General features: G+C 44.7%; 1 protein-coding gene across 1 annotated transcript in view; it reads right to left on the reverse strand.

Moving 5' to 3' along the window:
* Positions 1-12998: 12998 nt before the first annotated feature.
* The window catches only part of LOC141060144 (uncharacterized), a 220947-nt gene continuing 206425 nt past the window's right edge, over positions 12999-27520 (reverse strand). Inside the window, 2 exon segments of the mRNA XM_073556423.1 lie at positions 12999-14335; positions 18698-18711. Of these exon segments, the coding sequence (XP_073412524.1) occupies positions 13395-14335; positions 18698-18711 (955 nt within the window). The 3' untranslated portion in view covers positions 12999-13394.

Raw genomic sequence — 27520 nt, forward strand, 5'->3', positions numbered from 1 at the left:
AACCCACTTACACATATTTTCCCCTATCCCCATTGTTCTCATTTTATGTATCAACCTTTTGTGTGGCACCGTCTCAAAAGCTTTTGAAAAGTCCATGTACACCACGTCCACTGCATTCCCTTGGTCCAGTCCTGAACTTACCTCTTCATAAAAGCTTATCAGATTAGTCTGACAGGAACAGTCCCTTGAAAACCCATGTTGATATTGGGTCATGAGGTTATTCTTCTCCAGATACTCCAGTATAGTATCTCTTAGAAAACCCTCCAGGATTTTACCCACAGTTGAGGTTAAACTTTCTGGCCTATAATTTCCAAGTTCAGCTTTTATCCCCTTTTTGAATATTGGCACCACATTTGCTATACGTCAGTCCTGTGGTACAGACCCTGTTATTATGGAATCTTTAAAGATTAAAAATAATGGTCTATCTATGATTGTGCTTAATTCCTGCAGTACTCGGGCGTGTATCCCATCCGGGCCCAGGGATTTGTCAATTTTAGTGATTTTTAGACGTCACCGTACTTCCTGCTGGGTTAAGCAGGTGACATTTAATGGAGAATTTTTATCACTGATCATGCTATCCGTCATGGGATTTTCTTGTGTAAATACTGTTGAAAAAAAGTCATTTAGCATATTGGCTTTTTCCTCATCCACCATTTCACCCAGACTATTTTTAAGGGGACCAACACGATCATTTTTTAGCTTCTTACTATTTATGTAGTTAAAGAATATTTTGTGATTATTTTTCCTTTCTCTGGCAATGAGTCTCTCTGTCTCAATCTTTGCTGTTTTCATTTGCTTGTTACAGAATTTATTTAATTTTCTGTATTTATTTAATGCCTCCTCACTACCTACTTGCTTTAATTCTCTAAATGCTTTATTTTTGTCCCTTATTGCACCCCTTACAGCTCTATTTAGCCATAGTGGTCTCCTCCTATTTCTAGCATGTTTATTCCCATACGGTATATATTGTGCACAGCTCCTATTCAGGAGGATAATAAACGTCTCCCATTTTCTTTGTGTATTTTTATGTCTCAGGATATCGTCCCTGTTCATTGCACCAAGATCATCTCTCATCCGTTGGAAATTTGCTTTCCTGAAGTTTAGTGTACTTGTAACCCCTCTACTACACATCTTATTAACCCCTTTACCCCCAAGGGTGATTTGCACGTTCATGACCAGGCCAATTTTTACAATTCTGACCACTGTCCCTTTATGAGGTAATAACTCTGGAACGCTTCCATGGATCCCGGTGATTCTGACATTGTTTTCTCGTGACATATTGTACTCATGTTAGTGGTAAAATTTCATTCGAATAACTTGCGTTTATTTGTGAAAAAAATGGAAATTTGGTGAAAATGTTGAAAATTTCGCAATTTTCCAACTTTGAATTTTTATGCACTTAAATCACAGAGATACGGAACACAAAAAACTTAATAAGTAACATTTCCCACATTTCTCATTTTTGCAACACCATTTTATTTTTACGGACCACATCACATTTGAAGTCACTTTGAGGGGTCTATATGATAGAAAATCCCCAAAAGTGACACCATTCTAAAAACTGCACCCCTCAAGGTGCTCAAAACCACATTCAAGAAGTTTATTAACCCTTCAGGTGCTTCACAGGAATTTTTTGAATGTTTAAAAAAATGAACATTTAACTTTTTTTCACAAAAAAAATTACTTCAGGTCCAATTTTTTTTATTTTACCAAGGGTAACAGGAGAAATTAGACTGCAAAAGTTATTGTGCAAATTGTCCTGAGTACGCCGATACCCGATATGTGGGGGGGAACCACTGTTTCGGCGCATGGCAGAGCTCAGAAGGGAAGGAGCGCCGTTTGACTTTTTCAATGCAAAATTGGCTGGAATTCAGAACGGATGCCATGTCACGTTTGGAGAGCCCCTGATGTACCTAAACAGTGGAAACCCCCCACAAGTGACCCCATTTTGGAAATAGACCCCCCCAAGGAACTTATCTAGATATGTGGTGAGAACTTTGAACCCCCAAGGGCTTCACAGAAGTTTATAACGTACAGCCGTACAATTAAAAAATCATATTTTTCCAAAAAAATGATCTTTTCACCCTCAATTTTTATTTTTCCAAGGGTAATATGACCCCAAAAGTTATTGTGCAATTTGTCCTGAGTACTCTGATACCCCATATGTGGGGGTAAACCACTATTTGGGCGCATGGCAGAGCTCGGAACGGAAGCAGCGCCATTTTACTTTTTTGGCTGGAATTGGGATTGGACGCCATGCCGCGTTTGGAAAGCCCTTGATGTGCCTAAACAGTGGAAACCCACCACAAATGACACCATTTTGGAAATTAGACCCCCTAAGGAACTTATCTAGATGTGTGGTGAGCACTTTGAACCCCCCAGTGCTTCATAGAAGCTTATAACGCTCAGGCATGAAAATAAAAAAATCATATTTTTTCCACAAACATGATCCTTTAGTCCCCAATTTTTTTATTTTCCCAAGGGTAACAGGGGAAATTGGACCCCAAAAGTTGTTGTCCTGAGTACCCCTGATACCCTATATGTGGGAGAAAACTACTGTATGGGCACACATCGGGGCTCAGAAAGGAAGTAGTGACGTTTTGGAATGCAGACTTTGATGGAATGGTCTGCTGGTGTCATGTTGCCTTTGGAGAGCTCCTGATGTACCTAAACAGTGGAAACCCCCCACAAGTGACCCCATTTTGGAAACTAGATCTCCTAAGGAACTTATCTAGATGTGTGGTGATTACTTTGAAACCCCCAGTGCTTCAAAGAAGCTTATAACGCCCGGGAGTGAAAATAAAAAAATCATTTTTATTCCACAAACATGATCTTTTAGTCCCCAAATTTTTTATTTTCCCAAGGGTAACAGGAGAAATTGGACCCAAAAAGTTGTTGTCCAATTTGTCCTGAGTCCGCTGATACCCCATATGTGGGAGAAAACTAATGTATGGGCACACATCGGGGCTCGGTAGGGAAGTAGTGACGTTTTGGAATGCAGACTTTGATGGAATGGTTTGCGGGTGTCATATCGCGTTTGGAGAGCCCCTGATGTGCCTAAACTGTTGAAACTCCCCACAAGTGACCCCATTTTGGAAACTAGACCCCCCACGGAACTTATCTAGATGTGTGGTGAGCACTTTGAACCCCCAAGTGCTTCATAGAAGTTTATAACGTCCGGGCGTGAAAATAAAAAAATCATATTTTTTTCCACAAAAATATTTTTGCCCCCAATTTTTTATTTTCCTAAGGGTAACAGGAGAAATTGGACCCCAAAAGTTGTTTTGCAATTTGTCCTGAGTAGACTGATACCCTACATGTGGGGGTAAAACACTGTTTGGGCGCATGGCAGAGGTTGGAAGGTAAGGAGCACCATTTGACTTTTTTAACGCAGAATTGTCTGGAATTGAAATCAAACACCATGTTGCATTTGGAGAGCCCCTGATGTGCCCAAACAGTGGAAACCCCCAATTCTAACTCCAACCCTAACCCCAACACACCCCTAACCCTAATCTCAGGCCTAGCCCTAACCCTAGCCCTAACCCCAGCCCTAATGGGAAAATGGAAACAAATACATTTTTTTTTAATTTTATTATTTTTCCCTAACTAAGGGGGGTGATAACGGGGGGTTTGATTTACTATTTATGGCGGTTTTTATGTTTGGCAGCAGTCGCACGCTAAAATACGCTTTTTATTGTAAAAATAGTTTTTGCATCACCACATTTTGAGACCTATAATTTTTCCGTATTTTGACCCACAGAGTCATGTGAGGTCTTATTTTTTGCGGGACGAGTTGACGTTTTTATTGGTACCATTTTCGGGCACGTGACATTTTTTGATCGCTTTTTATTCCTATTTTTAGGACACAGAATGAACAAAAACCAGCGTTTCAAGAATTTATTTTGTGGGGTGCGTTTACACCGTTCCGCGTGCGGTAAAATTGATAAAGCGGTTTTATTCTTCGGGTCAGTACGATTACAGCGATACCTCATTTATGTCTTTTTTTATGTTTTGGCGCTTTCATGCAATGAAAACAATTTTATATAAAAAATAATTATTTTTGCATCGCTTTATTCTGCGAGCTATAACTTTTTTATTTTTTCTCTGATGATGCTGTATGGTGGCTCGTTTTTTGCGGGACAAGATGACGTTCAGTGGTACAATGGATATTTATATGCGTCTTTTTGATCGCGCGTTATTACACTTTTTGTTCGGCGGTATGATAATAAATCATTATTTTTTGCTTCGTTTTTTATTTTTATTTTTTAAGGGGTTCGCTAAAGGGGATAACTAGTGGGACAGTTTTATAGGGCGGGTCGTTATGGACGCGGTGATACCAAATATGTGTACTTTTATTGTTTTGTTTTTATTTCCAAAAAATGAATTTATTAGGGAATTTTTTTTTTTTTTTTTAATTTATTTAGCTATTTTTTTAAAATTATTTTTACACTTTTTTTTTTTTTAACTTTATTACATTGTCCCAGGGGGGACATAGCTGTCATGTGACAGATCGCTGACACGCAAGCATCCCATAAGCAAAGCATCACAGAAGATAAGCATCCAGCAAAACGGCAGCAGTTATACATGGCATGGAATTAACATTCATCTTCTCTCTTCACACAGGTAATCAACTGAGCCACCCTGCATGTATTTACTCCATTCACTGCCAGCAAGCAGCCTGAATGATACAACTTCCCACCTCTGCTGCCTCTATTCTCTGCTGTAATATATCCAAATGGTAATCAACTGAGCCACCCTGCATGTATTTACTCCATTCACTGCCAGCAAGCAGCCTGAATGATACAACTTCCCACCTCTGCTGCCTCTATTCTCTGCTGTAATATATCCAAATGGTACAACTCCATACTTCTGCTGCTTTACCATTTTGCTGCATATTTAAATGTGCTTGCTAAAGCTTTGGTATAATTCATTTGTTGCACTCTATGTAATACTTACTGCTTTAGATCTGTGACTGGGGCCTTTCTAGATCTTATCAGGTGGAAGGTGCTATAGCATTTTGCCACATCTTGGTCTAGTGCCTTTGATCATCTAACCATCCCCTGGTGTGCTGGCCCCAGCTGCCAAATTATACCCAACCATCTCCCACAATCCCTCTCTCCTGACCCTGTAGTGTGGCCTATATATGTAGTAGTTGCTAAGGGGAAGCACGCAGTGTGGGGTACAGCACGCAAGCATCCCATAAGCAAAGCATCACAGAAGATAAGCATCCAGCAAAATGGCAGTTATACATGGCAGTCACAGAAGATAAGCATCCAGCAAAGTGGCAGTTATACATGGCAGTTAGTCAGGGCAGGAGTCAGGTAACCCACACTTTGCCTTCCCCTTTAACCATGTGCTTTATTTTTATCCTCCTGTGTTCCCTTGCCATCCACATTCATCACCCTATCCCCCCTCTATCACGACTCATACACATCAGCCCCTCTATACTTCCTTCTCCCATGTACAGCTCCCACACACTCCTCACCTTCCTGAGAAACCTCAGCCCATCTTGCCCAAACACATCGCAGAAAAAAACTACTTACAATTCCAACAACTATTGGCTCTTTATCTTCCTTCTCCTACTGATTTCAGGGGACATCTCCCCCAACCCTGGTCCACCATCCCCCAACCTCAACCCCTACCCTACCTCATATCGAAACCACAATAATCTGATTAACATTACTTGTACTCCCTCATCTCAATCTTTTAATTGTGCCCTCTGGAATCCACGGTCTGCTTGTAACAAGCTTCCTTTCCTACACAACTACTTTCTGAACAACTCTCTTAATCTGTTGGCCCTCACTGAAACCTGGATTCAGGATTCTGACACTGTCTCTCCTGCTGCCATTTCCTACGGTGGCTTACAATTCTCTCACTCCCCGAGACCCACAAACAGACCTGGTGGTGGAGTTGGCATACTCCTGTCTCCACAATGCACTTTCCAGGTCATCCCCCCAGTCCCATCACTCTTATTCCCTTCTTTTGAGGTCCACACCATCAGGCTCTTCCGTCCCCTCTCCCTCAGGGTAGCGGTCATATACCGGCCCCCAGGCTCACCCACCCACTTCCTTGACCACTTTTCAGCCTGGCTGCCACACTTCATGTCCTCAAAACTACCAACCCTCATCCTGGGAGACTTCAACATCCCCATTAACAGCCCTAATTCCACATCTGCATCCCAGCTTCTATCACTAACCACCTCTCTAGGCCTCTCACAGCTTTCAACCTCTGAGACACATAAGGACGGTAACACCCTTGATCTGGTCTTCTGCCGGCTCTGTTCAATCTCCCACCTAAACAACTCACCGCTTCCACTCTCTGACCACAACATTCTCTCCTTCACGCTCACAAATCCTCGCCCACCCCAGCTCATTCCTACCTACCACACAGTCAGAAATCTACAAGCTATTAACCCTCAGACACTTTCAGATTCCCTACACTCATCTCTGTCCCCAATCTCCTCTCTTTCCTGTCCTAATCTGGCTGTTCATCACTACAATGACACTCTTAGAAGCACCCTTGACCAAGTAGCTTCCCTCACCCTCAGAACCTCCAAACACAGAGTAAAACAGCCCTGGCTCACATCGCAAACTCAACTTCTCCAGCGATGCTCCAGGAGTGCTGAACGCCTATGGAGAAAAACCCGCACACTAGAAGACTTCATCCACTTCAAATTTATGTTAAGAACCTATAACGCTGCCCTTCACCTTGCCAAACAGACCTACTTCACCACCCTGATCTCCTCACTAGCCAACAACCCCAAGAAACTTTTTGACACTTTTCACTCCCTCCTCAGGCCAAAAGCACAAGCCCCTATCACAGACATTTGTGCTGATGACCTGGCCTCCCACTTTACAGAAAAAATAGATAATATCTGTCAAGAAATCTGCTCCCAACCACCAAGTGCTGTGACTCCCATTCCTTCCTACATCTCCCCTGGCTCACTCTCCACATTTGATCCCATCACAGAAGAAGAAGTCTCCAGACTCCTCTCTTCTTCTCGTCCGACTACATGCACTACCGACCCCATTCCCTCACATCTCCTCCAGTCTCTCTCTCCAGTCGTCACAACCCACCTAACTACAATCTTTAATCTCTCCCTCTCCTCGGGCATTTTCCCATCCTCCTTCAAACACGCCATCGTTACTCCATTACTAAAGAAACCTGCTCTCAACCCATCCTGCACAAACAACTACAGACCAGTCTCCAATCTCCCCTTCATCTCTAAACTTTTGGAACGCCTAGTTTACTCCCACCTTACCCATTACCTCTCCATTCACTCCCTTCTAGACCCTTCACAGTCCGGCTTCCGCCCCCTACATTCGACTGAAACTGCACTCATCAAAGTGACCAATGACCTTCTGACAGCAAAACGTAACGGTGACCACTCTCTGCTCATTCTTCTTGACCTACAGTGGGGAAAAAAAGTATTTAGTCAGTCAGCAATAGTGCAAGTTCCACCACTTAAAAAGATGAGAGGCGTCTGTAATTTACATCATAGGTAGACCTCAACTATGGGAGACAAACTGAGAAAAAAAAATCCAGAAAATCACATTGTCTGTTTTTTGTTTCATTTTATTTGCATATTATGGTGGAAAATAAGTATTTGGTCAGAAACAAAATTTCATCTCAATACTTTGTGATATATCCTTTGTTGGCAATGACAGAGGTCAAACGTTTTCTGTAAGTCTTCACAAGGTTGCCACACACTGTTGTTGGTATGTTGGCCCATTCCTCCATGCAGATCTCCTCTAGAGCAGTGATGTTTTTGGCTTTTCGCTTGGCAACACGGACTTTCAACTCCCTCCAAAGGTTTTCTATAGGGTTGAGATCTGGAGACTGGCTAGGCCACTCCAGGACCTTGAAATGCTTCTTACGAAGCCACTCCTTCGTTGCCCTGGCGGTGTGCTTTGGATCATTGTCATGTTGAAAGACCCAGCCACGTTTCATCTTCAATGCCCTTGCTGATGGAAGGAGGTTTGCACTCAAAATCTCACGATACATGGTCCCATTCATTCTTTCATGTACCCGGATCAGTCGTCCTGGCCCCTTTGCAGAGAAACAGCCCCAAAGCATGATGTTTCCACCACCATGCTTTACAGTAGGTATGGTGTTTGATGGATGCAACTCAGTATTCTTTTTCCTCCAAACACGGCAAGTTGTGTTTCTACCAAACAGTTCCAGTTTGGTTTCATCAGACCATAGGACATTCTCCCAAAACTCCTCTGGATCATCCAAATGCTCTCTAGCAAACTTCAGACGGGCCCGGACATGTACAGGCTTAAGCAGTGGGACACGTCTGGCACTGCAGGATCTGAGTCCATGGTGGCGTAGTGTGTTACTTATAGTAGGCCTTTTTACATTGGTCCCAGCTCTATGCAGTTAATTCACTAGGTCCCCCCGTGTGGTTCTGGGCTTTTTGCTCACCGTTCTTGTGATCATTCTGACCCCACGGGGTGGGATTTTGCGTGGAGCACCAGATCGAGGGAGACTATCAGTGGTCTTGTATGTCTTCCATTTTCTAATTATTGCTCCCACAGTTTATTTCTTCACTCCAAGCTGGTTGGCTATTGCAGATTCAGTCTTCCCAGCCTGGTGCAGGGCTACAATGTTGTTTCTGGTGTCCTTTGACAGCTCTTTGGTCTTCACCATAGTGGAGTTTGGAGTCAGACTGTTTGAGGGTGTGCACAGGTGTCTTTTTATACTGATAACAAGTTTAAACAGGTGCCATTACTACAGGTAATGAGTGGAGGAAAGAGGAGACTCTTAAAGAAGAAGTTACAGGTCTGTGAGAGCCAGAAATCTTGATTGCTTGTTTCTGACCAAATACTTACACTCACTGGCCACTTTATTAGGTACACCTGTCCAACTGTGTGTTAAGACTTAATTTCTAATCAGCCAATCACATGGCGGCAACTCAGTGCATTTAGGCATGTAGACATGGTCAAGACAATCTCCTGCAGTTCAAACCGAGCATCAGTATGGGGAAGAAAGGTGATTTGAGTGCCTTTGAACGTGGCATGATTGTTGGTGCCAGAAGGGCTGGTCTGAGAATTTCAGAAACTGCTGATCTACTGGGATTTTCACGCACAACCATCTCTAGGGTTTACAGAGAATGGTCCGAAAAAGAAAAAAAATCCAGTGAGCGGCAGTTCTGTGGCCGGAAATGCCATGTTGATGCCAGAGGTCAGAGGAGAATGGGCAGACTGGTTCGAGCTGATAGAAAGGCAACAGTGACTCAAATTGCCACCCGTTACAACCAAGGTAGGCAGAAGAGCATCTCTGAACGCACAGTGCGTCGAACTTTGAGGCAGATGGGCTACAGCAGCAGAAGACCACACTGGGTACCACTCCTCTCAGCTAAGAACAGGAAACTGAGGCTACAATTTGCACAAGCTCATCGAAATTGGACAGTAGAAGATTGGAAAAACGTTGCCTGGTCTGATGAGTCTCGATTTCTGCTGCGACATTCGGATGGTAGGGTCAGAATTTGGCGTAAACAACATGAAAGCATGGATCCATCCTGCCTTGTATCAACGGTTCAGGCTGGTGGTGGTGGTGTCATGGTGTGGGGAATTTTTTCTGGGCACTCTTTGGGCCCCTTGGTACCAATTGAGCATCGTTGCAACGCCACAGCCTACCTGAGTATTGTTGCTGACCATGTCCATCCCTTTATGACCACAATGTACCCAACATCTGATGGCTACTTTCAGCAGGATAATGCGCCATGTCATAAAGCTCAAATCATCTCAGATTGGTTTCTTGAACATGACAATGAGTTTACTGTACTCAAATGGCCTCCTCAGTCACCAGATCTCAATCCAATAGAGCATCTTTGGGATGTGGTGGAACGGGAGATTCGCATCAGGGATGTGCAGCCGACAAATCTGCACCAACTGTGTGATGCCATCATGTCAATATGGTCCAAAATCTCTGAGGAATGCTTCCAGCACCTTGTTGAATCTCTGCCACGAAGAATTGAGGCAGTTCTGAAGGCAAAAGGGGGTCCAACCCCTTACTAGCATGGTGTACCTAATAAAGTGGCCAGTGAGTGTATTTTCCACCATAATATGCAAATAAAATGAAACAAAAAACAGACAATGTGATTTTCTGGATTTTTTTTTCTCAGTTTGTCTCCCATAGTTGAGGTCTACCTATGATGTAAATTACAGACGCCTCTCATCTTTTTAAGTGGTGGAACTTGCACTATTGCTGACTGACTAAATACTTTTTTTCCCCACTGTATCTGCAGCTTTCGATACTGTTGACCACCATCTCCTACTCTCTAGGTTCCAGTCACTAGGCATTAAGGACACTGCACTCTCCTGGTTCTCTTCCTATCTCTCTGACCGCTCCTTCAGTGTTTTGTTCTCTGGCTCCACGTCATCTCCTCTTCCTCTTGCTGTCGGGGTACCTCAGGGCTCAGTCCTTGGCCCCCTTCTTTTCTCTCTCTACACGGCCCCAATTGGACAGACCATCAGCAGATTTGGCTTTCAGTACCATCTTTATGCTGATGACACACAACTATACACGTCTTCCCCCGACCTTACCCCCGCTGTACTACAGAACGCCAGTGACTGTCTGTCCGCAGTCTCCAATATCATGTCCGCTCTCTATCTGAAACTCAACCTCTCCAAAACTGAACTTCTTCTGCTCCCGCCGTCTACTAACCTCCCTAAATCTGACATTTCCCTCTCCGTGGGTGGTACCACAATAACACCCCGGCAGCAGGTGCGCTGTCTGGGTGTTATGTTTGACACCAATCTCTCCTTCACATCCCATATACAATCCCTTGCCCGCTCTTGCCGCTTACACCTAAAGAACATCTCTAGAATCCGCCCTTTTCTCACTATGGAAACAACAAAAACCCTCACTGTTGCATTGATCCACTCTCGCCTGGATTACTGCAACGCTCTATTAATTGGCCTCCCCGTCACTCGACTATCCCCTCTCCAGTCCATACTTAATGCAGCGGCCAGGACCGTCCATCTGGGTAATCGGTACTCGGACGCGTCCGCTCTTCGCCAGTCCTTACATTGGCTGCCCATTCATTATAGGATCCAATTCAAAGTACTTGTTCTCACCCACAAAGCTCTCCACAGTGCGGCACCCCCTTACATCTCTTCTCTCATTTCTGTCTATCGGCCTATCCGATCGCTGCGCTCTGCAAACGACTTTCGACTAACCTCTGCACTAATCCGTACCTCCCACTCCCGACTCCAAGACTTCTCCCGTGCTGCTCCTATCCTCTGGAATGCTCTACCCCAAGAAATCAGGACTATCCACAATTTGCATAGTTTTAGGCGCTCCCTCAAAACACACCTGTTCAGAGCGGCCTATCACATTAACTAATCAAAGTCATTCTCTGTGTAAGTGTGCGTGTGTAGCCCATTCACTATCTCCATCCATCCTTCACTCCCGCAAGATGGCTGGACCTTCATTGTAAATACACCATTGTAAATACACACCTGTACTCTGTATCTCACCCACCTCATTGTAGATTGTAAGCTCTCACGAGCAGGGTCGTCTTATTTCGTCTTATTTTGCTTTAATTATTGTATTGTTAGCGTTGTTACTTATGACTTGTGTTTTGAAACTGTTAAACTGTAAAGCGCTGCGGAATATGTTGGCGCTATATAAATAAAGATTATTATTATTATTATCTCTCACATCACAGATCACTGTGACAGATCAGCGATCTGTCATAGGCATAGAATCAGACTTCCTCATGCCTGCGCTTTGCAGGCACTGAGGAAGCCAGCTCCCTTCAGGCCCCCGAAGGTCCCCGTCGCCATCTTGGATCCGGGGACCTGCAGGGAAGGAGCCCCACGCAGCAGCGCCGCACATTGCGCTGCTGTGGGGGGCTCAGCGAAGCACGGAGGGAGCCCCCTCCCTGCCGATGCTTCCCTTTAACCCCCGGTACACCGCAATCGTGTTTGATCGCGGTGTGCAAGGCGTTAATGTGTCGGGGGCGGTACGTGACTGCCCCTGACACATACTGCGGGGTGTTAGCTGTGATAATCAGCTGACACCCGGCCGCGATCAGCTGCGCTCCCCCCGAGAGCGCAGCTGATCGCGCTAGACGTACTATCCCATCCATGGGCATAAGGGCCCGGGTCCCATGGACGGGATAGTACGTCTGATGGCAGAAAGGGGTTAAAGGATACATGAAAACTTATTAATTTGTGATCACTATTACCCAAGTGACCCCCAACCCTTACATTTGATATGCGGTCTGGCCTGTTGGTTAATATTAGGTCTAGCAGTGTCCCCCCTCTTGTTGGGTCCTGAACCAGTGGTGAAAGGTAATTGTCTCTCATAGTTGTCAGACACTTGTCACCTTTGCTGGAACTGCAGGTTCCGGTTCCCCAATGTATTTCGGGGTAGTTGAAGTCCCCCATAATAATGACTTCTCCTTGAGTCGCTGCTTCATCTCTTTGCTTTATGAGGATATTCTCTGTTGCTTCCATTATTTTTGGAGACTTATAACAAGCCCCTATCAGTAATTTATTATTTTTCCCCCTCCCCTTATCTCTACCCACAGGGACTCTACATTTTCATTAGATTCATATATATTATCAGGCAGGATGGGTTTTAAGGATGATTTTACATATAAACACACGCCTCCCCCTCGTTTATTAGTACGGTCATTTCTGAGCAGACTATAGCCCTGTAAATTATCCCCCGGTCACGGCTCTCATCCAGCCATGTCTCAGATATCCCCACCATGTCATAATTATGTTCCAACATTAACTCCAATTCCTCCATCTTGTTGGCGAGGCTTCTGGCATTAGTATACATGCACTTTATGTATCCCTCTGTACCTCTATTCTTTCTTAAATTATTAACTGTTCTAACCCCACCCCCCATGCCACCCCCACCCCCAATTTCATTATTTGTGTTACAATTATTTTGGCAAAATGCACATGTATTATTTTGGTGTATGCATAAATGTACATGTGGTTTCTCTTTCTTGGTTAATAAACGAATTTAAAAAAAAAAAAGATAACGCAGCTCACAGCTGGTATTTATTATAGCGTAGGATATTAGCATCTTGTCTGTCAGCTTGCAAAGTGAACGTAAAACTGTGCCCCAGCTTCACACACAGTGAACTGGAACTTTCTGGGGTTTTTTAACAGTGAATTATTGGCAATATAACACTATTGCTGGACACAGAAAATCATGCAATATTAAACATCAGCAAATAGTAGTTGATGTAATATATGCAATAATAAGTATTATCCGAACAAAATTAGATTTATTTTTTTTAGTTACAGCATTTTTCACATTATGATCCTGGAAATAACTTCTCCTCTAAATGGAGTCTTTGAGGGTAAACAAGAATGTATTCCTAACAAAATGTATTTCCCACATTCAAGACATCAAAATGGCTTCTACCGTGTGTGAGTTCCCAGATGATGTAAAAAACCTGATTTATGAGTAAAACTTTTCCCACATTCTGAACATGAGTGTGGCTTCTCTCCTGTGTGAATTCTCAAATGTTCCACAAGATTTGATCTCTGGCTGAAACATTTCCCACATTCTGAACATGAGTGCGGCTTCTCTCTTGTGTGAATTTTCAAATGTTCCACAAGATTTGATTTCTGGCTAAAACATTTCCCACATTCTGTGCAGGAAAATGGCTTCTCCCCCGTGTGAATTCTTTGATGCTTCCCAAGATATGATTTCTTCCTAAAACATTTTCCACAATCTGGACAACAAAATGGTTTTTCTTCAGTATGAAGTCTTAGATGATCTATAAGACTTAATTTCTGAGTAAAACATTTCCCACATTCTGAGCATGAAAATGGAGTCTCTCCTTTGTGAGTTTTTTGATGCTTCACAAGATTTGATCTATGGGTAAAACATTTCCCACATTCCGAACAGAAAAATGGCTTCTCTCCTGTGTGACATCTTAGATGATCCAGAAGGTTTGATTTTTTCCGAAAACTTTTCTGACATTCTGAACACGAAAATGGTGTCTCCCCTGTGTGAGTTCTCAAATGTTCCAAAAGACTTGATTTCTGGCTAAAACCCTTTCCACAGTCAGGACATAAAAATGGCTTCTCCCCTGTGTGAGTTCTTTGGTGATTAATTAGATACCATTTCATGCTAAAACATTTCCCACATTCTGAACATGAAAATGGCTTCTCCGCTGTGTGAGTCTTTAGATGTTTCACAAGACTTGATTTCTGATTAAAACTTTTCCCACACTGAGGACATGAAAAAGGTGTCTTTCCCTTGTGACTTTTCTGATGTCGAAAAAGAAACGTTTCTCTAATAAAAGATTTCCCACATTCCAAACATGAAAATGGCTTTTCAATTCTGTGAATTTCTTCATTCTGTAAAGGATTTGATTCAGTGTTTACTTTTTCCCCACATAGAAATGGGTTCTCAATTCTAAGCCCAGTTCCTTGTTTGTGGATCAGTGATTGATTAGACAATACCGTTACGTGACTGGTATCGGTGGACAGATCTCCGCTGTAAAGGACTACGGGTGTATTCAGAGATACTGAATTATCATCTGTAGTATTATTATCTTCTACATTAGCATTGGGAGCTTTACAGAGATGTCTATAGGAGCTTCCCATCCAATCTTTACCTAGAAAAAAAAAATTCTCAAGAAAATATTTTTAAAAGAAATTGGACAGGAGTTATATCAGCTAAAAAATTATAATAAACTTATTTTTCCTAAATATCACCTATTAACAAAAGTGCTCACAAGAAAACCTAATAAACCGACTACTAACAAAATTTGACCCGAACTTCCAGGTGGTGTGATCCCAGCATCCAGTGAGGGATACCACAGTCGCTCTCGTTATTTCCACTGGATCAGTGCTACCACGTACATTACTTAATGGTGACCACTGTAAGGCCACGTTCACAAATTCAGTATTTTACATCAGTATTTGTAAGCCTGAATTTGGAGTGGAACAACCAGAGGAAACGTGTAGTAGAAACAAGTCGCCACTTCTGCATTTCTCACCCACTCTTGGTTTTAGCTTGCAAATACTGATGTAAAATACTGACCAAATACTGGACCTGTGAACGTGGCCTAATGATGTTAATGTTTGGCAGCAGTGGGAAACCATTAGAGAAGAGTGGTGGAGCAAATTATAGTAATATTTTACCAAACGAAATATAACTAGCACATAAACATTTTACCAGATTGCATTATATCTGGATTTTGTATATGTATAAAAAAATTTTCAGCGTTTTCTATGACTGTCGGTGATCTACTGTAGATGCTGTACATCTGATTTATTGCATACAATAGACTTATTTTAACTATTCCCTCAAATCCAACCTGCAGAGAGGAGCCTCAAGTAGGGGAATACTGTTACACATCCTGTCCAATTTCAGCGTCATGATTCGGTGGACGGCCAACGCTCTAGCTAATGGTTGCCAAATGCTGCCAACCCTTCTGAAAAGATTCCCGTCTTCCCCTGTCAGCTCTATTAGTCTGTCCTGCTCTGAATGCACAATGTACACTGAAAGGGTTGAAAGTACAGTTTTGTGGCAAATGAGACTTTTTGCTATTTTACCTCGAAACAAAAAGTCGGATTCGGGAGAATTTTTTTATTTGCAAGAAACATGAGTGAGCGAGTGTAATGGTAATGTAAAATATGACGTAAGATTCCCCGGATTATCACATGGCAGAATCTCCTATTTGAATACTGAGCTCTGCTATGTCAGTGTGAGGGCTTGACCGACCCACCTTCCTTTCCTTAGTCTGTCACAGCTGCAGCTTTGTATTCTCTCACTGGCAGCCACTCACCCCCCCTGTCTCCCCCTCAGCTTCACACAAGCTCTCTGTAACACTATACCAGCTCTTTCCTGACTCACCCCTCTCCTCCTCACTGCAAGGAATGTTAATTAGCTAGTAGAAAGACTGCTTTTTGTTTAAGCATATGTGGTCGGATATTTATATGGGAGATAGTAAAATGGCCCTACCTCGGACCCCATCCGTGACAGAAATATGAAACTGACATATGGGGACGTGCTCCGATCAGGCTTCACTACAATGGTTCTTGCTAAATTCTAGCATCAATAGAACCAGAGAAACGGAGTTCTCCTGAACAGAGCGGAATAACCAGCTAGTGTTTGATGTCATTACAAAGCTAATTTCAATATAAAATGACTGATAGGTCTGCCATTATTTTACTAGGTTCTCAAGCCCAATTATATAGCCAAAAAGGTTTCAGAACCAAAATGTCACTCTCACGTGTGTCTGGACGCAGCGAGTACCGCAAGGCGAACCCATGACACGCGTGACCCTGGATACACCGCCTCCAGTAGGGCGAATTTAAATAATAAAACGTGCAGCTGGATACACCGCCTCCAACTGGCGAATTTAGGTAATACACGTTACATATACAGTAGTCTGGAAACCCCGCCTCCAGTAAGGCGAATTTAAATAATAAAGGGGAAACCTGGGTAACAATAACAATGGTGGGCCCTGCGATAGGGAATAGGGACATGGAGACCTCCTGTACTCCCCTGAGCCAGTGTCCCTGCACTCCTAACGTTCCCTAGGCCGGTTCCGCACCGGGCGACGCACGCATACCTCAAACCCTGACTCGCCCTGCACCTAAACCCTCACTAAGGAATTGGTCGGTGCGGAAACTAATCCCACCACTGCACTAAACACACATATGGGAAAATGACAATACAGGGGGAACACCACTTAGCTTTGCTCTGTTGCGTACGCTCCTAGCAACAGAGCCCACCACCTGCGTGCATCTTCTCCTCCAACAGGATCCATCACCATAACCGGATCCATCACCATAGTGCAGCCTTGGAGCAGAGTCCACCACCAGTTGCAGCTGCCCAGTAAACAGAGTCCCAAAGATAAGTCCAGCTTCTGCTACAAAGTCCAGCATGCTTGAGTCCAACTTTTCTGCTAATAAGTCCAGCATGCTTGAGTCCAGTTTTCAGCAACCAAGTCCAGCATGCTGAGTGCAACTCTCACCATAGTCGCCACTCCACCAAGCCATGCAAGCACTTCCTGCTGACACCATAAACTGTGACTCCACCACGCCATGCCAGCCCTTCTTGCAGACCACATCGTTGGACTCCACCAATCCATGCCAGCACTCCCTGCAGACACCATAGCTGACTCAACCCTTCTGGCTGGGCTGCCCAGGACTCTCATTCAGCTCCTTCATCACCCAGGCTTGCTTCCCAAATGACGAACTAGCAATATCACCAACGATCATCAAACACACCTGAAACTCTTTTATAGAGTCTCACACCTGATTTGTAATACGTGCACATTAAAACTAAAGTGTAATACCATTCACCACCACCGGGGCAACTTAGAACAAACGACACCACGTGTAATAATTCTAATGACCACCGGGGGCAATCAACCCACTTTGGCACCAAGACAAAGGAAAAAAAAGTTCACTTTGTCCATTTACTTGTCAGATCCATCTTGGATCATGACACAAAATTGCAACTTAGAGAAAAGGGAAGGACCCCAGTAACTCAGCCTCTTTTATGATGTCATGATCCAGAACTATAGAGTACACTCACTCAGTCGGGAGGTCAGTCTACTGAAGGAACCCGAGATACACAGCCACACTATCATGCATGGCGACGTGTGGCCCATTCCTTTCCCCCAGCCTGATTTGCCAGAATGATCTAAGTACCATGTGAGTGTTTTCTTCCTTAACCCTGTTTTATTTTATAATTGCATTGTACATATTATTGTCTCATTTCATAAAACCTGTTTATCTTCTGTAAACACTGCCCATCTTTTGGGAATAAACTATAAAATTTATTAGTTCTGCCTCCTTGCTCTGGGGTGAATGTACATGTGCCTGAAGTAACTACGCTACTAATTTGGGGTTTGCTATGGACCCTCTTAATTAAAGTATTGATTAAGAGAATCGTTAGCTGGTGGCAGCGAAGTGTGGTCCCGGTTGGGTGGGTGAAGCTGGCAGCGACCGAAGGGTTTTATAAGGTTTTGTGTGGCTGCGGCCAGAGCATTTATAATTCCCTCGCTGCAGCGCGCCTAACAGCCAGTCTACAGTGAGCGGCCCATCCGGCGACCAATTATCCCAGGTGTAGTTCCCTGACTGACCTGAGGGTAAGGGGGGGCACCGGAGAGCTGCGAGTTCCAAAGGGGAACTCAGAAGTGGGATATACATAAATCCCGACAGCTGGTAACATATTGTGGCAGTGGTGGGATAACCAAAATTAACACCCCCTGCGGTAAATTGTTAGGGCAAGACTAGCTTGCTGTTTTTTATCACATGGTGCCAGCGGTGGGATAACTATGATAAGCCACCATGTGCCTGTGATAGCCGTATGCAGCCAAAGGTCACGTGCCCCGGTCTGTGACATATTGGTGGTACCAGGTGGGATCATGACAGTGAGTGATTGGAAAACAGGAGTAACGGAAATACAACAGAGATGGGATCATGATCGCTTCACATACTGAGATGGAAATATCAGGGTTAGCCTGATGAGCAGAGAATAAAAGAAGAAATTTCGAAAATCAAAAATTTAGTTTAAGATAGGACGACATAATATTAGAGTCGTGGACAGACAGTCAATAAATAAATTGCTGCCAATAGTAGTAATACTAATCACCATGAGGACATCTTTCTGAATGTCTCATCACTGATCCCTGTAATAAAGACATTTAGAGAGAAACAAGATTGCCGAGTGGCTCTTACCGGTCACTGACGATGATGTCTGATGCTGAAGTCCACTCGTTGTTCCACCAGAACTTTCCTAAAGAATCCAACATTAAACACATGAGAAAGAGAACATAGGAACCCTAGATGATCTTATGTCTAGAAATGAACACATCCAACCTAAAATGAGAAATATCTCCTGGCATGGCGATCACTCAGCAATGACGTTCAGACAAGTACACGTCTACTGAAATATTGCCATTATCCTCTGTGTGACATGATCTTTGTCTATTGTAAGGTGGACACTGTGCTCAGTAGACACAGTTCTTACGTTAATCAGCACGGTCACCGCTTTTACAATAAAGAAGTCTTTCATCACTGCTCGAGATTGTGCTGTTATCTGTCATCTACATTGCAGAACTTTACATTTATCCGCAATGAATCTCAATTTCCTGACAGCAGGAAGCGTCACACAATCTTATATAAAGCGGAAAAGGAGATTTTTGTGTACTCACCGTAAAATCTCTTTCTCTTAGCCTCCAATTGGGGGACACAGGACCTTGGGTGTTATGCTTTCTGTCCACTAGGAGGCGACACTATGCTTAATCTGAAAAAGATTTGGCTCTGGCTCCTCCTCCACAGTATACACCCCTGGGCGGCATCCGCCTTACCTCAGTTTTTGTACCCAAGCAGTAGGAGGAGATAACAAATCCAACATAACCAAGCCTATAAACAAAGGCTACTTGTACAGCTCAAGGAACAATATGAGTACCCAACATAATAACAGCCCGCAAGGGCAACAGGGTGGGAGCTGTGTCCCCCAATTAGAGGCTAAGAGAAAGAGATTTTACGGTGAGTACACAAAAATCTCCTTTACTCTGTCGCCTCATTGGGGGACACAGGACCTTGGGACGTCCCAAAGCAGTCCCTGGGTGGGAAGCAATGGACGAATATTGTGCTGACAGGTCCCTAGACTTGGGACACTGCCGCCTGCAGTACCCGTCTACCCAGACTCGCTTCCACTGAGGACTGAGTATGCACACTGTATTGTTCTGTAAACGTGTGTAAGCTAGTCCAAGTAGTCGCTTTACACACGTGTTGTGCTGAAGCCTGGCGTTGAATGGCCCAGGAAGCTCCTACCGCCCGTGTGGAATGTGCCGTGATACCGGCCGGAATAGGAGAATTGTTTAGGCGGTAGGCGTCATGGATGGTGGACCTGATCCACCTGGCAAGGGTAGCTTTTGAAGCCGGTAAACCCTTGCGAATGCCTTCTGGAAGAAGGAAAAAAAGGAATCAGACTTCCGGAAGGGTGGAGTTCTAGACACACATATACGCAATGCCCTGGCAAGGTCAAGCGTATGCAGGGCCCTCTCCACTCTATGAACCGAAGCCGGGCAAAGGGTCGGTAATGAGATGCCCTCATTGAGGTGGAAATCAGACGCAACCTTTGGAAGGAAGGATGGAACTGTACGGAGAACCACCTTGTCCTGGTGGAAGAATAGGAAAAGCTGTTTGCAGGAGAGCGCTGACAGCTCAGACAACCTAGCAACTGACGAAAAGCAGTGAAAAAGTCCTCATATCACAAGGTAAAGTGCAAAGTAGGTTTTTATTGAAAGGTGAAACAAACAGAACATGGCTAAAAAGTGACATTGGTGGGAAAAGAAAGGCCGGGTAGCAATGGCAGCTCCAAATAAATAGTCATGAGAAATGCATGAACATTGTGAAGTGTCTAAATGTCTAAACATAAAAAGTGTTTGCCCATGAACGTGACCATAGCTACAGGGAAAGAAATCCCTAAATGAATGATGACAGGCAAAAACATACAATATGGTAATCAAGGGGACACTTACACAAGAAGGAGCAGCAAGGGAGACCACAGCCGTACCCCAACGCGCGTTTCGGCGATAATGCCTTCCTCAGGGGGCATGTGTTACTGCTGACAGAGGCCCATTATATAGGGGAAGTGAAAGTGAAAGTACAAATCGTGCCCAGGATCAAGACACACCCACCCATCGATCACAGCTAATGCAGACAAATCACAAGGGATGGTTGAAAGTGGAAGCACCAATCACGTCCAAGCACTGGACACACCCACCATCCCAGCAGATGACCACCGCTGACGTAGACAAACCACGGGGCCCCGTGCAGTCAAACGTCAGACGGTGGGCAGGAGGGAGGAGGGTAATGTCACGTGGTCCGTGACGCAATCGGCGCATGCGCAGTACAGACAGAGTCGACAGCGGCCATTTTGGAAAGGGGAAAAATGTAAGGGCAAAGCTGGAATCAGCGCCAGCATATAATTAAAGTAGTATATAGCGGCCAATATAAAGATAGACATAGGGGAAGCCAAAGCAGGATAGATATCATACAGAGTAAAGGCAACCAATGGATAGATGAATATATATATATCTGTATCTCTCTCTCTTACGGTACTATAATGTATGCATGAGACAAGTAAATGAGAGAGAATGATAACAATAATAATACAAAAAAGTTAAATTAAAAGGAGTCCATACAAGAACATAACTACACATGAACCAAATCTGACTAGAAGAGGACATATTTACACAACATATTGTTGGCCCAAATGCAGAACCAAAAAAGGAATGTCCAGTGCAAAGATCAGGAAACCAAAGGTTGGGTGTGTAGTGAGGATCCGTTAGGCATCACATCCCCATGGAACAGGACTGAAATGTTCATCCACATGAGGGGCCGAGGGGCAGCAGAAACACGAAGTCACTATAATAAGAATAAAATAAATTAAAAACATGCTAAAAAACATACAAACCAATATCACATAATTGGATTATAGGAAAGGAGCAAAAGAGAGGCTCTCATTAAGGCCATGTGGGTGAACAGTCTTGAGTCGCCAGATCCACCGGGCTTCGAGCTGGCTGAGTCTTTTGGATAAACCCCCGCCTCGGACATCAATTTTGAGCGCATCAATACCTTTAACCTTCAATAGGGCAGCGTCACAGTCATGAAAATCAAAAAAATGACGTGGTATGGTTCTGAGGGTAGCGGGGTCATCATGTGTGCGTGCCGCTAGGATGCCCAGCACATGTTCCCTCACTCTTACTTTAAGTTGGCGTGTTGTGAGGCCGATGTAGATCAGGCCACAAGGGCAGGTGGCATAATATATGACATATCTAGTGGTACAAGTTATTCTCTGACGAATGTCATATGTAGTGGTACCACTAGAGTCACAAAAAGAGTTATCACGTATTATATTGGGACATGCCACACAACCACCACACGGGACACAGCCACCCCCAGGACTAAGTTTATCCAAGAAAGTCTGTGGTTTACGAGCAATGTAATGACTGGAGACCAAATGGTCTCTAGGATTCTTAGAGCGCCTAAAGGACATAGATGGTCTATGGGATAGAAATTGATTGATAATCGGGTCAACCCGAAGGATCGGCCAGGCTCTCTGTAAGGCCATACGTACCTGGTTGGACCTAGAGCTAAATGTAGTAACGAACCTAATAGTCCCATCTTTATTAGGGTGCTGGACAGATTCAGAGCGATATAAAAGATCATGGCGGGAAGCATACTTGGCCCTATTGAGGGCCCGCTTAATGGACCTGTGGCTATAGCCACGTACCAGAAAACGTTGGCGCAGAATTTCAGCCTGCCTAAAAAAATCATCGTCCGTGGAGCAGATCCTACGGAGACGTAGGAACTGCCCCACGGGAACGGCACGAATAATGTGCTTCGGATGGCTAGAACTAGCATGTAACAAAGAGTTAGTGGCGGTTGCCTTCCTGAAGATGTCCGTCTGCAGGACCCCAGCGCGGTCCCTCTTAATAGTAACATCTAAAAAATCAAGGGACTCCCCACTATATGAAAACGTTAGATGGATATTCAGATCGTTGCCATTTAAGAGAGTAATAAGTTGTTCAAGGTCGGCGGGTGTGCCATGCCAGACGAAGAAAATATCATCAATGTACCGCGTCCACAAAGGGACACGGCACATTGAGAGACCTTCGTCTGACATGAAGAGGTCCCTCTCCCACAGCCCCAGGAAAAGACCCGCATAGGAGGGCGCATAGGCCGCACCCATCGCGGTCCCCTGGAGCTGTAGGTAGAAGGACCCCTTAAAGACAAAGAAATTGTGAGTGAGGGTGAACTCAAGTAGTCTCAGCAGGAGGTCCCTTAAACCTGGACTAAGGTTGGAAGTACTTAAAAAGTATTTGACCGCCTTAAGGCCATCAGTGTGTTTGATATTGGTATATAGGGATTCTACATCCGCCGAGACTAAAAGAGTATCACCCCCAAGGCACAACCCGTCGACCCTGCGCAATAGATCACCTGTATCACGAAGAAAGGAGGGAAGGCTAGTGACAAGGGGCTGCAGGTGGAAATCAATCCATTTATTAACATTTTCCAAAAAGTTCCCCCGTCCCGAGACAATAGGCCGCCCGGGTGGAACAGAGGAGCTCTTATGAATCTTGGGGAGAAGATATAGGGTGGGGACTTTGGGTTCGGGTACAATAAGAGCATTATGTAGCTCTTTAGTGATAATGTCGTCCTGTGTAGCATTTTTAAGAATAGTCTCCAACATGGCGGAGTAGGCAGAGAGAGGGTTATATGTTAATTTCTTATAACAGACGATGTTATTCAGTTGTCTAGATACCTCCTTCTCGTACATGTCTACCGGCCACAGGACGACATTACCACCCTTGTCAGCAGGTTTAATAAGAACCCCAGGTATATTTTGAAGTGCTCTCAGCCTACATCTCTCCCCAAGGGAAATATTGTCATAAGTATACGTTTTCATATAGTGGGGAGTCCCTTGATTTTTTAGATGTTACTATTTAGAGGGACCGCGCTGGGGTCCTGCAGACGGACATCTTCAGGAAGGCAACCGCCACTAACTCTTTGTTACATGCTAGTTCTAGCCATCCGATTCACATTATTCATGCCGTTCCCGTGGGGCAGTTCCTACGTCTCCGTAGGATCTGCTCCACGGACGATGATTTTTTTAGGCAGGCTGAAATTCTGCGCCAACGTTTTCTGGTATGTGGCTATAGCCACAGGTCCATTAAGCGGGCCCTCAATAGGGCCAAGTATGCTTCCCGCCATGATCTTTTATATCGCTCTGAATCTGTCCAGCACCCTAATAAAGATGGGACTATTAGGTTCGTTACTTCATTTAGCTCTAGGTCCAACCAGGTACGTATGGCCTTACAGAGAGCCTGGCCGATCCTTCGGGTTGACCCGATTATCAATCAATTTCTATCCCATAGACCATCTATGTCCTTTAGGCGCTCTAAGAATCCTAGAGACCATTTGGTCTCCAGTCATTACATTGCTCGTAAACCACAGACTTTCTTGGATAAACTTAGTCCTGGGGGTGGCTGTGTCCCGTGTGGTGGTTGTGTGGCATGTCCCAATATAATACGTGATAACTCTTTTTGTGACTCTAGTGGTACCACTACATATGACATTCGTCAGAGAATAACTTGTACCACTAGATATGTCATATATTATGCCACCTGCCCTTGTGGCCTGATCTACATCGGCCTCACAACACGCCAACTTAAAGTAAGAGTGAGGGAACATGTGCTGGGCATCCTAGCGGCACGCACACATGATGACCCCGCTACCCTCAGAACCATACCACGTCATTTTTTTGATTTTCATGACTGTGACGCTGCCCTATTGAAGGTTAAAGGTATTGATGCGCTCAAAATTGATGTCCGAGGCGGGGGTTTATCCAAAAGACTCAGCCAGCTCGAAGCCCGGTGGATCTGGCGACTCAAGACTGTTCACCCACATGGCCTTAATGAGAGCCTCTCTTTTGCTCCTTTCCTATAATCCAATTATGTGATATTGGTTTGTATGTTTTTTAGCATGTTTTTAATTTATTTTATTCTTATTATAGTGACTTCGTGTTTCTGCTGCCCCTCGGCCCCTCATGTGGATGAACATTTCAGTCCTGTTCCATGGGGATGTGATGCCTAACGGATCCTCACTACACACCCAACCTTTGGTTTCCTGATCTTTGCACTGGACATTCCTTTTTGGGTTCTGCATTTGGGCCAACAATATGTTGTGTAAATATGTCCTCTTCTAGTCAGATTTGGTTCATGTGTAGTTATGTTCTTGTATGGACTCCTTTTAATTTAACTTTTTTGTATTATTATTGTTATCATTCTCTCTCATTTACTTGTCTCATGCATACATTATAGTACCGTAAGAGAGAGAGATACAGATATATATATATTCATCTATCCATTGGTTGCCTTTACTCTGTATGATATCTATCCTGCTTTGGCTTCCCCTATGTCTATCTTTATATTGGCCGCTATATACTACTTTAATTATATGCTGGCGCTGATTCCAGCTTTGCCCTTACATTTTTCCCCTTTCCAAAATGGCCACTGTCGACTCTGTCTGTACTGCGCATGCGCCGATTGCGTCACGGACCACGTGACATTACCCTCCTCCCTCCTGCCCACCGTCTGACGTTTGACTGCACGGGGCCCCGTGGTTTGTCTACGTCAGCGGTGGTCATCTGCTGGGATGGTGGGTGTGTCCAGTGCTTGGACGTGATTGGTGCTTCCACTTTCAACCATCCCTTGTGATTTGTCTGCATTAGCTGTGATCGATGGGTGGGTGTGTCTTGATCCTGGGCACGATTTGTACTTTCACTTTCACTTCCCCTATATAATGGGCCTCTGTCAGCAGTAACACATGCCCCCTGAGGAAGGCATTATCGCCGAAACGCACGTTGGGGTACGGCTGTGGTCTCCCTTGCTGCTCCTTCTTGTGTAAGTGTCCTCTTGATTACCATATTGTATGTTTTTGCCTGTCATCATTCATTTAGGGATTTCTTTCCCTGTAGCTATGGTCACGTTCATGGGCAAGCACTTTTTATGTTTAGACATTTAGACACTTCACAATGTTCATGCATTTCTCATGACTATTTATTTGGAGCTGCCATTGCTACCCGGCCTTTCTTTTCCCACCAATGTCACTTTTTAGCCATGTTCTGTTTGTTTCACCTTTCAATAAAAACCTACTTTGCACTTTACCTTGTGATATGAGGACTTTTTCACTGCTTTTCGTCAGTTGCTATGGTTATATGCAGTGTGTTCTGCACTATCCATTCATGTGCTGGAATCTTGGTTGTGATTACCAACACATCTAAATCACTATGATTTTGATAACCCACTCCAGCACATTTTGCTGTCTTTCATTTTTACGATAAGCTCAGACACCCTGCGTAGCGAGGTGATTGCCACGAGGAAGACCACCTTTTGTGATAAAACTCGAAGTGGAACTTCCTTAAGAGGTTGAAAAGGAGGTGCCTGTAGAACAGTTAGGACCAAATTAAGGTCCCACGTATCCAGTGGACGTCTGTAAGGAGGGACCAATCTGGAGACTCCCTGAAGAAACGTCCTGACTTGCGGTTTGTTAGCAATACGCTTCTGAAAGAGCACTGAAAGCGCTGACACCTGACCGTTAAGCGATCCTAAGGATAGGCCGGCGTCCAGACCTGATTGAAGGAAACCAAGAACTTTCGGAAGAGAGGAAGGGAACGGAATTCGCCCGCGAGAGTCGCACCAAGTAAAATACGTTTTCCAGGCACGATAATAAACCTTGGCGGAAGCTGGTTTCCGTGCCCTGATCATGGTTCTAATGACGTCTGGAGCAAAACCTGCCTGGGTTAAAACCCAGGTTTCAAGGGCCACGCCGTCAAATTGAGAGTCCCTAAATTCTGGTGGTAGAACGGGCCGTGAGACAGGGGATCGGAACGGTCTGGAAGACGCCAAGGGGTGACTGCTGTAAGCTGAATGATGTCGGCGTACCATGTACGTCTGGGCCAGTCCGGCGCAATTAGGATGGTCGGAACTCCTTCCTGTTTGATCTTCCTCATAACTCTGGCCATCAGGGGAAGAGGTGGGAAAATGTACAGAAGCTGGAACTGAGTCCAGTCCTGAACCAGGGCATCTGCCCCGAGCAACCTCGGATCGCGTGTCCTTGCCATGAAATTGGAGACCTTGGCATTGAGATGAGATGCGATTAGGTCCACGTCCGGAGTCCCCCAGCGATAACAGATCCGACGAAAGATTTTGGGATGGAGAGACCACTCCCCCGAGTCCATTTCCTGTCTGATGAGGTAGTCGGCTTCCCAGTTGTCCACACCCGGACTGTGGACCACTGAGAGTACTGATTTCTTGTTTTCTGCCCAGCGAAGGAGACGTGCCACTTCTCTCATTCCCTGGGCACTGCGAGTCCCACCTTGGTGGTTCACATATGCCACTGCCGTGGCATTGTCCGACTGCACTCTGATGTGAGAGGCCTTCAGCAGATGGCAAAAAACTTTTAGCGCCAGGAAGATAGCTCGAATCTCCAGAATGTTAATGGGCATGGTCGCTTCTATTGGAGACCACGTGCCCTGTGATGTAGGTGCACTGCACCCCATCCTGTTAGACTCGCGTCGGTGGTCAGGACTTTCCATCGACTGGGAAGAAAGGATTTTCCTTTGGCCAGTACGGGTGGTTTGAGCCACCAGTACCGTGATTTCCTGGTTGACTCCGTCAGTCGGAACTCCCTTTCGAGGGAGAAAGGGTTCCTGTCCCAGGATCTGAGAATGGCTAGTTGAAGAGGTCTGAGGTGGAACTGGGCAAATGGTACCACCTCCATTGCTGCTGCCATCCTGCTAAGGAGTCTCCTGGCAAACCGAAGAGATCGGCAAGGTATGTGGATTAACATGTGAACTGCACAGCGGATAGCTTGTACCTTGTCCTTGGGAAGGTGTACCAGACCCCTGGAGGTATCGAATAGGATCCCTAGGAAGATCAGTGACTGACTCGGGAGTAGTTGACGACTTCTTAAAGTTGACTAGCCAGCCTAGACGA

Source organism: Dendrobates tinctorius, unplaced genomic scaffold (assembly GCF_039654945.1).
Source record: "Dendrobates tinctorius isolate UK_male_01 unplaced genomic scaffold, ASM3965494v1 ptg000232l, whole genome shotgun sequence".
Taxonomy (NCBI): domain Eukaryota; kingdom Metazoa; phylum Chordata; class Amphibia; order Anura; family Dendrobatidae; genus Dendrobates; species Dendrobates tinctorius.